Source organism: Anopheles coluzzii, chromosome 2 (assembly GCF_943734685.1).
Source record: "Anopheles coluzzii chromosome 2, AcolN3, whole genome shotgun sequence".
In the NCBI taxonomy this organism is placed as follows: domain Eukaryota; kingdom Metazoa; phylum Arthropoda; class Insecta; order Diptera; family Culicidae; genus Anopheles; species Anopheles coluzzii.
Window position 1 is genome coordinate 41243179 of NC_064670.1, and position 13415 is coordinate 41256593.

The window sequence follows — 13415 nt, forward strand, 5'->3', positions numbered from 1 at the left end:
GCAAACGCATGGGCATGTCATGATTATGTTGATCAAAACTCTCACCAGGGACGATGACAAACGCCTCTCAGATGGGGCACAAAATGTTGAGAAGTGAAAGAAATGAGAGGTGCAGCTAGTTCGGAATAGACGTTTCAACCAGGGACTGTATTTACGGGCGATCTCTTGGCAATCTTACCATTACAGCACCGTCGTGCTAAACTGTAAACAGACCAATGGAGGTAATCCATGTTTACCAACCCATCATCTTGGACACAGATTAGCGTTCCTATTTGCAAATTTATTTTTCCATCGCTCTAAACATGAACACCGTCAACAGTCTACATCACTGCTTTTATAACTCTTTTTCATATTCTGCCACGACATAGCGAATCTTTTTGATAGCCAACTCGACGTCCTCATCCGTAATGTTGGTGTAGATGACGATGCGCGCGAACGTCCAATCGCGTGCACTCACCTTCACCGCAATGCCCTTGCCATCCGCATCGACCACACCCGCTTCCATTTCGCCCGGTACCACGGTGGCCAATCGATGGGCGAAATCGCTCGAGTGTACCTGCTTACTCAGGATCTCCACCATCAGGATGTTGGTGTGCAGATTGGCCAAATCTACCTTGAATATAGGACTACCCATCTGATCGATGGCTTCCGCGACCCGTCTCGTGCGGGCATGGTCATCCTTCAGCTTGGGAACGATCTCATCCAACGCACACAGCCCAGCGGCAGCCAGAAATCCAACCTGGCGCATTCCACCGCCCAAAGCTTTCCGCAAACGATGTGCCCTAAAAATGATAGAATTCAGATCATTATCATTGCTGCCATTTCCAACACACACACCGTCACATACTCCTTGATAAACTCCTTCGTTCCGAGCAGGATGGATCCAACGGGACAGGCCAGTCCCTTGCTCAGGCAGAAACACACCGAATCAACGTCCCGCACGATGCGCGAAACGGGCAAGTTCAGGTAACTGGCGGCATTAAATACGCGGGCCCCATCCATGTGCACCTTGGCACCCTTCTCGCGACAGATCGCGGCGAGCTTCTCGAGCCAATCCAACGGAAGCACCTTGCCTCCACATATGTTGTGCGTATTCTCCACCATCACCAGCACCGTGTTCGGCTCGTGAACGTCAAAGCCGCGGAACTTGCGCACTAGCTCGTTCAAACAGAACGTCCCGTCGGGGTTGTTTTTGATCGTGTTCAGCAGCACGCCCGCGATCTGTGCCGCGCCGCCCTGCTCGTAGAGAAACCCGTGCGCAATATCGCCCACGATGGCTTCCGTGCCGCGGCGCGAGCAGTGAACCATCACTGGGAAAAGGGAAAGGAGGCAAAACAAAATGGTATAATTTATTGTTGGAAAAGCTAGCAAATAGCTCAATTTAAATCACTGACTGAGCAATTCAAACGGTTCGAAACACTTTCTGTCTTTCTGTTAAGAAATAAATCCCTAACAAATGAAAAGAAGTTATTGGGGTTCTCTTTTTTTAAATTAACTTTTAATTAAACGTAAACTAATCAGTTTTTAAAAGTAACAAAAACGTATCCATTCTTCATTATTAGGAGTGAACAACCCGCCATCTAGGCAGCTAAGAGCCGATTTAAACCTTCATTCTCGTTTATTTGCACACAGCAAATACTAGATAGCCTGAACAGAGTGATACAATCGCCTCAAAGCAATTGTTAGAATCGATAATCATTTCGATGGGCGTTAGAACGATCTAGTGCAGTGTTCTGCAAACTACAGTTCGTAATCCCTACAAGGCTCTTTGCCAGGTATATTTACTCGCTCATTTTCCTTCCTAGAACCTGGATCCACTGATAGCAATTATTGAAATCGACAATCAGTTCTGCATATCATGGGCAAAATAACGAATGGATGGCAAAGTAAGGCTCGCAAACAACGTGCTACTCTTTTTTCTGCTAAAATGGTTGCTTTTTCCCCTTATTTGAACCAATAATCATTAGTTCGTAGTTACATTTGCATTTCATCTACATAGGATTCACGTTTTGCTATTATTAATGTTTATGTTGAGCAATTCCAAGTGTATCGAATCCAAACTGTACCGTACATAAATTTGTACAATTTTGTATGTTGTATTTTCAAAATATACTATACTTTAGTATCTACACCCTTGAAGATTTACTGTATTTAACTCCAATTGTTCTAATTAAACGCATGGAAGCATCATCATTGTCTTATTGACTTGAGATAACGAAAATGATTACAGCATAGAAACAAGCCAACATTGCAGCCCAAAATCTACCGACAATTCAATTCTGCTCGCAATTTATCAATGCCACAGATTAAATGAACAATCATATCTGGCACATGTTGTTAGCAATATTGTCTATGAAACTATTTGTGTTCAGTTTCTTATTAAACACATCAATATATCCCAACGTACCAAGTGTTCCCTATGGAATGCTTAACTAACGCTATTTGTTTCAAATTTGTTTAGCTAACTTTCCCTATAAAACCCCCAAAAGTGCTATTATGGGCAACTTATTATTCAATTTCGTTCAATTTAAATCACTTGCACTTACTCGCCAACAGATTAGCCATCGTGCCGGACGGCACAAACAGTGCCGCCTCCTTGCCGAACAGGGCGGCCGATCGTTGCTCCAGCTGGCGCACGGTCGGATCCTCCCCATACACGTCGTCGCCCACCACGGCGGTGAACATGGCTTGGCGCATGCTCGGTGTCGGCACGCTGATCGTGTCAGAGCGAAAATCGACCACACGCACATGGTCCGCGGTACCATTATCACCACCCGTTTCTACCGAAGCGTACATGATGAGTTCGCACTTTGTAGTGTGGTGTTCCTGGGCAATAGACGACACTGGCACCGTTCACCGGCACTGGCACTTGCTACACTGGGCTGTACAGGCCGTTTGTACGAAGCTTAGGGGCCGGTCAGATGGACACTGTTTACGATACGGCACCAACACACACACTCACACACAACAAGGGCATGACGCGTATGCGAAATCTGTACGCCAAACGGCTGATAAGTCACAAGACGGCTAGCCTTGGGTGATGTATATTGCGGTGCGTGTTTTTACTGGGTGTTGGTGTTTTCAAGCATGGCCTTAAATGCTACTTCAAGTGCTCAACTCTACGGAGCAAACAAACGAATCGGCTTTAGCCGGGGAAGTTATGCCGAGAGATCATGCAGCATAAACATGTTGTTATGTTGTCAACAGATGTATGAGGGAAAGCTAGGAAAGAAATGCAATTTGTTTAATGATCGTATTGACTTCCAGATTGATTTATTTATTTTGTAATCTTTATTTGAGTTACAAAAATGTTGTTTAATAATAATAAAGTATCAATACAAATTAGTTAATGGTCAAAATTAAAAATTCCAATTTTAATGGTTTAATGCTTACTTTAAAATTCTATTGCATTTTTATCTTAATTTGTTGAATTGTTTACATAACACGTTTTTCTACTCTTGCTAATCTGTGCTTTATCTCTATTACTATGTATTGGCTGACTTTGCTCTCACTTTCTTGAGTTTATGTTTATGGTCAATTTAAATATTCCATTATAAAAATTTCATGAAAATATTAAAATGTGTTATTAGTAAATTAAAAATATTTTACAATTAAAAATTAAACTTTGTTTGAAAGAAAAGATTGCTGTGTATAAATAAAAAAACTAAATTGACTTACATTCAACAAACAATAGTTAAACAACCCGAATTATACAACCGATGAAAGATCTCTTGCATACTAAAGTAATTAATGCCACTGAATAAAGAAATAACATTTTGGGGAAATCCGTAGCCGATTAGGGATTTCCAGATATATCCAACAAAACAAAGGTGCTGAACCCCTTTATTTTAATAACTTTTTATTTCCATTCTATATCACTTCGCTCCTTCGGTTGTTGAGCCAAAAGAAGATCACTTCGCTCATCCAGCTGCAGCCCAGTATGTTCCATAATACTTGAAATATTATCATCATTCACGCAGGTCCGATTATATTTTTGTATTCCGTTTTGTTTGTTTTTTCAGTTAGAATCACAGCGATCGTTCGCTCGGCGTGGGGTTCACACAGGTCCACGCTTTGTGGTAGGGATGCATAATGGGATACACCTTGGATGGGGAACTTTGGAGCGATAAGTTGTTCGGGCGAAAGAAGACAAGGTGGCACGCTGTAGAATCGAATCGTCGTTCAGCGCAGTCTAATCCAGTCAGTTGTTGAGGGAACAAGTTTTATTCCAGCACGGCTTAGCGAGAGTAACATGAGCCGCGTGTATCGGTGGGGTTGGTTAGCAGCGCTACTGGTGTTGGTGATCATTAGCGCAGCGCAAAGTTGTAAGTACAGCAATTCGTTAGCCTTATGCGCAATTTACTCCTCTATGATTCATTGCTCATTCTTCATCCACAGCCAATCCTCAGGAGTACGATGGACGATCGATGCTGCAAGACTTTAGGAACCGCTTTATGACCTACGAGCACATTGAGATCGATGGTGAGTTTTCGAGTGATGTGTAAAATATCGTTAGGGTTACCATTTTTGTTCCTAATGTTTATATGTTTAAGAGTGTCCCTTGAAGTATCTCCGGACGGTGTACAGCGACTATTGTCACGTTGCGCTCATCAAGAAAAATGACAGCAGCACCTGTCTGGGAGTGTTGATAAACGACTACTATCTACTATCGACCGCAGAATGTGTGCCGGAAGACTGGAAATCGGTTCAGGTGCAGCTGCAAAACAACTTCAATCTACCGATCGCCGATCGGTTGGTATATCCCAACTACAAGGCACTGAACGTGACCAGCGGAAAGGCGCCAATTCTGTTGCGAATTAATGGAACAACCGAGTATGTTTGAATGCGGCTTTTTTGGTGTGATTTAAATTGATTGCAAACGGTACTGATTCTCATCTTTAGATACAGACTGCCCCAGGAAAACACGGCCGCCTGTCTCTGGCCAAAGGATAATGTTATCTCCTACTCCAAAGTGCAAGATATCGCTTTCGGTAATTTCTGCTCTTTACAGCGAGATTTGTAACATTTTAACAAATATTCTCTTTCATTCTTACATTTCCAGGTACTAAGCTTGGAAATCTCATTCAAAATACGACCGTCTGCTTGGCATCGACGCAGGAAGATTGCCTCAAAACAACCTTTGCCCAATGGTGCGAAAGGGTAAGTGTTGTTTGATTGTCGCCTCGAAAAAGGCTCATTCCAAATACGTCTCAAACATTCACCTTCATTTGCTCTTGCTATGCTTGCCATTGCTCCACCCAAGAACCCAACGGGCAGCCTGTTGCAAATACGTGATATGGACAAATACTCCATGCACCCGATGGTGGTCAGCTTGTTCTGCAACGAGGAGCAGCAGCTGGTGCCGGTGTCACTGTACGCCGACTGGATTCGCGATGTGATTGCGCTGGACCGAATTTTGTTCGCGATCCCGGACGCCGGACTGGGTGAAAAGTGTATCACGAAAGATGATAAGGAAGGTGTTTGCCTGCGCCTCGAAGCCTGCCCCCAGGTCTACCGGCAGCTGAAGGGCAAGGGGCGCAATTTGGCCGCCCTCCAGCAGTGCGGTTTCGAAGGGGGCGATGTGCTCAACTGCTGCACGCCCGACGACATGCTGAAGGCAGACGACAAGCAGGCAAAGCTGCAGAGCATCCGGCGTGAGATTGAGCACTGCCACGAGCTGTACGATGTGCACCGCCGCACGACCAAGGAGCAGCAGCTTCACTCGCAACTTGCGCTTATACTGGGCGACGAGGGCAAGGTGGAATGTGTCGGAACACTGATCGCGAAGCAGTTCGTACTGACCGCGGCCCAGTGCGTGTTACGGTGAGTTGGAAGTTCCAAAGACCCCTTCCTTCACGACGTTAATTTAAATCCCCGTTTTGCAGCGTCAAGTCTAAGATAATTACGGTACAGCTGGGAACTACCGGAAAGGACGAATGGCTCAACCAAACACGTAGCGTCGTCTCCACTGTGGTTCATCCGATGTTTGATCATCACACTAATCATTATAACATCGCCCTGCTAGCACTCGACGCACCGGTCGCGATTACCGAGCACACTGTACCGGCCTGTATGTGGCCCGAAAAGGATCGAATGCCTGCCCAGCTCATCTCAACCGGTTACGATGCCGCCTCGGACGCCATCATCGCTGATACGGTGAACCCACTGTACTACATCGACTGTCGTCTGAAGTACTATTCCAACCTTACGCTAACGGAGGCATGCGTATTGCCCGATACGGACATTTCGTACTGTGGCGATGAGCCAACGGCTTGTGCAGAATCAGGCACCGGACTGTACGGTACAGTGTACATGACGTCAGACTGGCGCCCGGTAAACTTCGTGGTCGGCATCTACAGCAACGGTGCCCAGTGTGCTCAGCATCGTCCGGCGATTTATACGCGAGTAAGCGAGTACTACCCGTGGATCAGAGCTCAGCTCTATCTGATGGCACAGGATATGGAAGGACAAATAATTCATACCATTTTTTAAAATTAAAATGCAGGAAAAATATAACGTTTAATAAGCAACTATGTTTTTAATTAATTATCATCTTGAGAATTATTTACAACCCATTTTTTACCACACCTTCAAGGTTATTCATGATTCTGATTAAAAGCTTTTCGGGGAAGTTCCTACAAACTAGTTTAGTGCGGATGAACTCGCTTCTCTTCCGTCTCTTTCAAGATCATTCGAAGCGATCGCGCTTCGCATCGACGCACTGATTAAAGCCGGTCTCGTACTGCTGTTTGTTTTGATTATACATCGATCGGTCGTGCATCTATTATGATGCAGCATCACAAACACCAACAAAAAGAGTCCCCACTATGCCCTCCAATTCCCATACGCTATGTTTACGTTTTCTCCCCTTCCGTTTACGCGACCGAACGATAGAACGTTCAGCTTCCAAGACCTTTTGCCGTACACTGCACGAAAGCAGTCGTTGTGCTCGTCTCGCGGCAATGTGGTGGTGAACTCTGTGACCATAGCGAACAGGGCAAAACCCCTGTTGCTAGAAATACCCAAGATCAGGTTTTTTTCTTAAAAACTGCTCGAAAGCGTGCGAAGGTGCTAATCTCGTATTTAAAGGAACCTCTGGCAGTCTGCCGGTAACCGTAGCTACCGTCAGTTGTTTGCGGGATCATATTGATTTTGTCGATCTTCAATATACTTCACAATGGGCGAGCTTCGATTCCATTCCGCAGTGTTTCGTGCCATAGCAGTGGTGTGCTTTGTGGTTGGAGGTACGAAAAGTGAAACCCAATAAACGAATATCCAAAAAAAAACGACTTGCAAAAACAAGTTTTGAACCAAGGAGAGAGAACAGTGAAAATGTGGAACGACACTTGGTAAATAATTTCTTTTCACCCCAAACAGCTTCCGGCTACCTCTTTCCCGAGAGAGCATCTGAGCTTGAAGCGTTAGATACGCTCGTACCAAATGTGGAACGCAGTGTTAAAGGTAATGTGCATACTAATAGCTTAACGTCGTTGTTTGCTGCTTGCATGGAATTTCCAAATCACACTGTTTAATTACGTTAGAACGAGTGTCTACGCGATAGGTGCAATTTGTGACTGCTAACACAACATCCTCTCCACCTTTTTATCACACAGATTGTCCATACACCATCTACCAGCACGGAGGATTCGCTTTGGCCAGCTCAATATTCGTCGATCGTTACGTTGACAAAACGTACAGCCACACGGTACGAGTACAGTACGGAGAGGTGACTTGTGTCGGCCTGATCGTGGACGAATCGCACGTTCTAACTACGGCGGACTGTACGTCGTCGGAGGAGGGCACGCTGCCAGAGATTAAACTTACCAATGAAACACTGCCCTTGATTAGCGCGATCGAACAGTTTCCTCACCCCGAGTATAATGTAACGCTGCTTCGGCTGAACGAATCCATCACGTAAGTGGCTAGCAGCATTTGAAAATATGAAAATTATTTTATAATTAATGTTTCATCATCATTTTTTTATCTCCCTTTCAGTGTTACACATTTAGCAGTACCTGCATGTTTTTGGGACTCTTCGTTTGACGATGGATTCGAAAAGATTCAACTAATAGACCTTGGTACGGATGAGATTAAATAAGATATGCAGACAAAAAAAAAGAAAACTAATTTGCTTGCTTTTACTCTTATAGCATCTAATGGTAGCTTGAAACGGGAGGAAACCAAATGTACTTTCCAAAATCGTAAAGAATGTTTAATGGCTCTGCTCAAAACGGGCGGAGTACTACAAACCCGTGCCATTGCAAATTATCGTATGCATCCGTTCGTGTTCACCTTCGGATCGGACGATGAAGGTTTAGCTTTACCTGTGTTAAACTACATTCCCTGGATGGAAGAAGTGCTTGGATACAAAATTCTACCATCAGGTAAGTAATGGAACACAATCAAACCATAATTCGAATGAATTTCTACTTTCACGCTTATCTTATAGAATGTACCTCGAAGTATAGCGATTTCCGTGACTACGAGGACTCGATGGCTTCTAGGAGCGATAATTTCGTGCAGGTCCAATACTCCAAGAGTCGATTGTCGAGCACTAACATCGAGCAGTACAAAGTACGTATCGTTCCGAAAACAGCCGAAACGGGATCGAAGCGTCACTGCTATGGATCGCTTATAGCACCAAAATTTGTTCTAACTGCTGCCAACTGCTTGCGACAATATGAAGTGTAAGTGTATCAGCAGTTCGTAGCGATTGAGGCTTGCCTTTTTTTGCTAATATTTTCTTACAATTTATACCTTATAGCGATGGCTATACCATTGAAATGGGTCAGTATAATGTTTACTACCCGGTGCAAGAGAACTCGATTCGGGTTCGAACCGAAGCAAAAAAGATACATTATCACCCAGAGTTTGATGCAGCTACCCTAGCGAATGATGTTGCGCTGCTGGAAATAGTGAAGCCTCTTTACACGTAAGCACTAACCGCGACCAAAAATCAAACTGGCCAAATGTTTAAACATTCTTCAAAAATTGCGATTACAGATTTAACAAAACGGTTCTGCCAGCATGTATCTGGCCGTGGGACAAGCTGCCAGTCGATGAGTACCAAACGAATGGATATGTGCCGTTTAACGAAAGCGACGATGAGTCCGTTCGCACGAATCAGTTCTTCGCTACGGCCAATGTGTACGACGAGTGCCTGGACAAGGTGCCACAACATCAGTTCTGTGCCGGATTCCCAACGGCGCTATCCCCGAAAAGTTGCCACAACAGCGTTGGATCTGCCATGTCTCGATCCCTGTACGCGCTTGGTCGTTATTTCGACTATATCTTCGCGATCAACAGCAAGGGAGAAAATTGTGGCTTTAATCTGCCGACCGTGTACACCAAAATAGCACCGTACGTGCAGTGGATCGATAGTATTGTTCATGCAACTAAAGGTAAGAAATTTGAAAATTTCATACAGATCCAGGGATTTATTCGCGTGTTCCCGTTTTTAGTTCACTATGAAGACGATACCAAGTACTATGGAGATCGCTGTCAGAATGACAACGGAGCTGAAGGTACCTGTGTTAGTCTGCGATACTGTCCGAAGCTTGACCAGGAAGCTAAGCAGGGTAAGCCAGTTAGCCCATCGTCTTCCTGCTCGTTTGGCAAGCAGAATGAGATGGTTGTGTGCTGCACGGCTGAGAATGTGTTACGAGACGAGGAACATCGTGAGCAACTATCGCAAGCGATCGAGGAGATTGACAGTTGTAAGCATCTGTACCATGAGTTTAGGAAAAACAAGTCTCCCTACGATGTGGATAACTTCCCAACCTATCCGTACATGGTAAGTGTTCTGCTTTGTGTGGATTGTGAACATTCTGCTCATTCGCCCAACGTTCCATCCACAGGCTTTTATCCAAGGCAGTGGCGAACGATCGTGCAACGGTACGCTGGTAGCTAAGCAATTCGTCCTAACTACTGCTTCTTGCTATCAAAGCATAGCCCAGGATAACGTTACGGTTGTGTTGGGCAATAGTACGCTGCAAACTATCGCTATCCAGCGCACATTCATGCACCCGGAGTACAGCAACGTATCGACAGAGTTTAATCTGATACTGTTGAAGCTAGCTACGGTGGCTACGGTCAACAATGAAACTATCCCTGCATGTTTATGGCATAATCAGACACATACACCTTTGAGATTGGAGGAGGTGTACATTGAAGGAAAAGAAAAAGTAAAGCATCATCAGAACGGTTTTCCACTGTACAACGAGGCATGCCTGAGAATGGATCCCGTTTCTAATGTGACCGGCCTGCAGTTGTGTGTGCAGCACGACAGAAAGTACTATCAGCGTTCTTTATTCTTCCAAGAGGATGCCAGCAATGTCCTAGTAAGTCATTTTGCACAGGGAGTCAACGAATATCAAGTGACCTATCTGGTGGGAATGTATGGATCGGGTCGTATAGCTCGACAAACCGATGGCGACGAGGAGGATAGAAACACATTTTACCATATTTACCAACGAATTAGTGAGTACTATGGGTGGATAAAAAATATTATTACTGTTGAGGCGCAACATGCTGTTGTAAACTAAACGATTTAGTAAGGAAAGGGAAGAGTATCAAAATATCATTGGCGGTGCTGTTACAGAATAGTTTATTTACACGCTGAATAACATTTTTAACGAATCAACACATTTGACGAAATCTGCAAAATTGCACATCCGAATGCAACAGCTATACCTACGGAATAGGCAACAGCTCCACCACCGGGTGGCTGCGCAGTAGTTCCCTCATAGTCCTGCTCCACCAACCAGGAAGTGATGCTTTCAGCGTGTTTCTCTATCCAGCGAATGTTTTGTTCGGCTTTCACAAGGGCTGCATCTGCGGCGGCTTTCGCTGCCGTTGTTAACATGTGTCCGTACTCGTCCACAATGTTTTTAAGCTACAGGAAAAGTAGATCAAACAAGAAAATAAAACATTTCAATAAAATTAGATGACCATCAGATGCCAAGGGCGCCGAGATAACGTACCACTTCGTGCTGTAATCGCGTATTGATACGATTGCCCAACTCAGTAAAGATCGGGGTCACGGAGGTCAGCAAGTATGTGACGGTCGAAAAATGCTCGTACAAGTACTGCAATGCGGCCTGGCGCGTTCCAGGGCTACCGTTGATTAGCCCGAGATAGATTTGACTCCTTTGTCCGGCCGTCACGGGAAGCCCCGGATAATTATATGCCGAAAGCGTGAGGTAATATTCCATAATAGTTTCGTTACGAGCGCATCCCACGCTAGCCAGGAACCGGTTAATCATATCCAAATCCTCGGGACTGTTGGCTGATGTCACATATTTTTCAAATAAATCGGTCTGGACGTTGAGTGTTGCGCTTGGATACTTGTGCAAAGCACAGAACACTGACGCTTGTACTTCTTCAGGTATGGTGAACGATGAATCCTGGACGGCTTTATTAGCTAGTGCGTGCGCGTCATCCAAACATTTCTTCACGCCAGAGTAGCATGCTAAGTACACGGTATTCCCGCGATGTAGTCGGCTGATTTGATCCATCGGGCCAGTTAGTAGAATGTTTTCATACATGCAACCTGTGATGGTACGTAGGAAAGTTTCAAACCGACTGTATTCTTCGTGGCTAGAGAACATCCGATCTAGATGTAGCAACGCATTGTACGCCGTGGCCCATGGGATGTATTCCGTTTCACGCTCCAGATACTGCATCAGGGACAGTGCTACATCGTATCCCACTTCACCTGCCCGAGCAAGGTTGGCCACATCGTCTACTAGCTGTGCTCGATTGATTACGGGTAGCTGATCCTCAAACTGTTCACTATTTAGTACCTCAATCAGTTTATGCCAGCTTTCATCATCGTAGTTCACACGATAGTACCCCGTCTGCTGTTTGTTGACTACGACCCACTCGACTCCCGCCTCAAGGGAAACGGTTGCCGTAGGATCCTGCGGTGTCAGCCAGAATGTAGGCGTTGTATCTTCAAAGTTGGTCGACGTGGGTACATTGGTGCCGTAGTTCACGGGAATATAAAACAACATGTTTTGGGGTGGCGTATCGAGCTCGTTCGGCATCCAAAAGCGCTTCTGAGATGCAGTGAGTGTTCGTTTGGTACGATCGATGGACACCGTTACAACGGGATAGCCTGGCGTATTGGCCCAGCTTTCGAAGATGAGCTCAATACTGGCCGGAAGATCGACTGTGCGGAACTTTTCAATGCTGGTATACAGATACTGCGGCCTCGTTGTGAGATAACTTCGTGATCGTAAGTAATCGTTAAGAGACTGCCTGAAGGTATCAAACCCAATCACGTTCTGTATCATCCGTATAACGGAAGCACTCTTTGCGTACACGACGTAATCAAACAGGTCATTTAGTACCGCCGGATCCGTTGCATAGTAACTCATCATTCGATTGTTGCTGTTACAGTCTTGTGACAGCGCCGAGTGGACATTGTTCACGATGAACTGCTGCCAGAGGTTCCAGGTAGGCTCGAGCTGAAAGTCGTTGAACAAAAAACATGTGGTACAATAACATATTTTACAAAAATCTGATTCATTACCTGTGATGTTATGTAGTATTCAAAGTATCTAGCAAAGCCTTCGCTCAACCATAAGTACGTCCACCACTCGGGAGTAACCTCGTTACCGAACCACATGTGCGTTAGCTCGTGCGTAATGAGATCAGCAATGTTTTGCTTCGTACGGGCTGTCGTTACACCTTCCTCATAGATTAAGTACTGCTCCCGAAACGTTATCAGGCCCCAGTTCTCCATGGCGCCCATCGCAAAATCGGGAATAGCGATGAGATCTACTTTCGGCAGCTGATACTGGCGTCCAAAAAAGTTTTCGAGTGTACGTAACGAATTGCCAAGAAACTCCAACGCATACCCAGTGTGAGCTACCTTGCTTTCCTGTTTGAATAAAATACAATAAAATAAAATAAAAACATGTTTCTAATCTATTAACTTGTCTCTCCTCCTGATATAGTACTTACTGCAGCAAACACTCTAAATCGGTCGGATTCGTGAGATAACGTTTTAAAGTCGGAGATGACAAAAGCCAACAAATAGGTGGACATTAGAGGTGTAGTGTCGAACGTTGTTTCCGTATAATCTCCTACCGTTACGCTGAAATGAATGATCGCACAGTTGGATCACTATATAATAACTTTAAAGAAGAATACCCTAGCTTAATATACCTATTTATTGCTGGCATATTAGACAGGGCTCTATACTCGGACCGATGACGGATCTTTACGTTGAACGTTGCCTTGTACGATGGTTCATCGTAGCATGGAAATACGCTCCTAGCATACGTGGACTCGAAATGGGTTGTAGCAAGATACCTACAGAATATGATAAAAGGTTTGTAAAATGTTTCTTACATCACAATTACGTCATGTTGTTAGTAAAGCATGATAAAGCACGATAAATAAACATA

The 13415-nt window shown here is 44.7% G+C and overlaps 4 protein-coding genes across 4 annotated transcripts in view; 2 read left to right on the forward strand and 2 right to left on the reverse strand.

Moving 5' to 3' along the window:
- Positions 1-259: 259 nt before the first annotated feature.
- Positions 260-3009, reverse strand: LOC120951585 (uncharacterized). Its single transcript, XM_040370381.2, has 3 exons — positions 2547-3009; positions 848-1310; positions 260-782 (listed from the first exon to the last, which is right to left on the reverse strand). The coding sequence occupies exons 1-3, from the start codon at positions 2794-2796 to the stop codon at positions 335-337; spliced, it is 1161 nt and encodes a 386-aa protein (XP_040226315.2). The 5' UTR covers positions 2797-3009; the 3' UTR covers positions 260-334.
- A 1011-nt stretch (positions 3010-4020) lies between these two features.
- On the forward strand, positions 4021-6546 carry LOC120947944 (uncharacterized). The gene is made up of 7 exons (XM_040363797.2): positions 4021-4325; positions 4399-4482; positions 4554-4833; positions 4903-4991; positions 5063-5160; positions 5264-5823; positions 5886-6546. Exons 1-7 carry the CDS (start codon positions 4253-4255, stop codon positions 6490-6492), a joined length of 1791 nt encoding a protein of 596 aa, XP_040219731.2. The 5' UTR covers positions 4021-4252; the 3' UTR covers positions 6493-6546.
- A 387-nt stretch (positions 6547-6933) lies between these two features.
- Positions 6934-10642, forward strand: LOC120947943 (uncharacterized). Its single transcript, XM_040363796.2, has 10 exons — positions 6934-7244; positions 7378-7461; positions 7614-7914; positions 7996-8078; positions 8151-8384; positions 8450-8687; positions 8765-8932; positions 9004-9401; positions 9462-9793; positions 9858-10642. Exons 1-10 carry the CDS (start codon positions 7178-7180, stop codon positions 10542-10544), a joined length of 2592 nt encoding a protein of 863 aa, XP_040219730.2. The 5' UTR covers positions 6934-7177; the 3' UTR covers positions 10545-10642.
- The window catches only part of LOC120953411 (uncharacterized), a 37922-nt gene continuing 35089 nt past the window's right edge, over positions 10583-13415 (reverse strand). Inside the window, exons 25-29 of the mRNA XM_049607542.1 lie at positions 13174-13320; positions 12970-13102; positions 12536-12886; positions 10983-12470; positions 10583-10894 (exon numbers count right to left, since the gene is read on the reverse strand). Of these exons, the coding sequence (XP_049463499.1) occupies positions 10631-10894; positions 10983-12470; positions 12536-12886; positions 12970-13102; positions 13174-13320 (2383 nt within the window). The 3' untranslated portion in view covers positions 10583-10630. The remainder of the gene's footprint in view (positions 10895-10982; positions 12471-12535; positions 12887-12969; positions 13103-13173; positions 13321-13415) is intronic.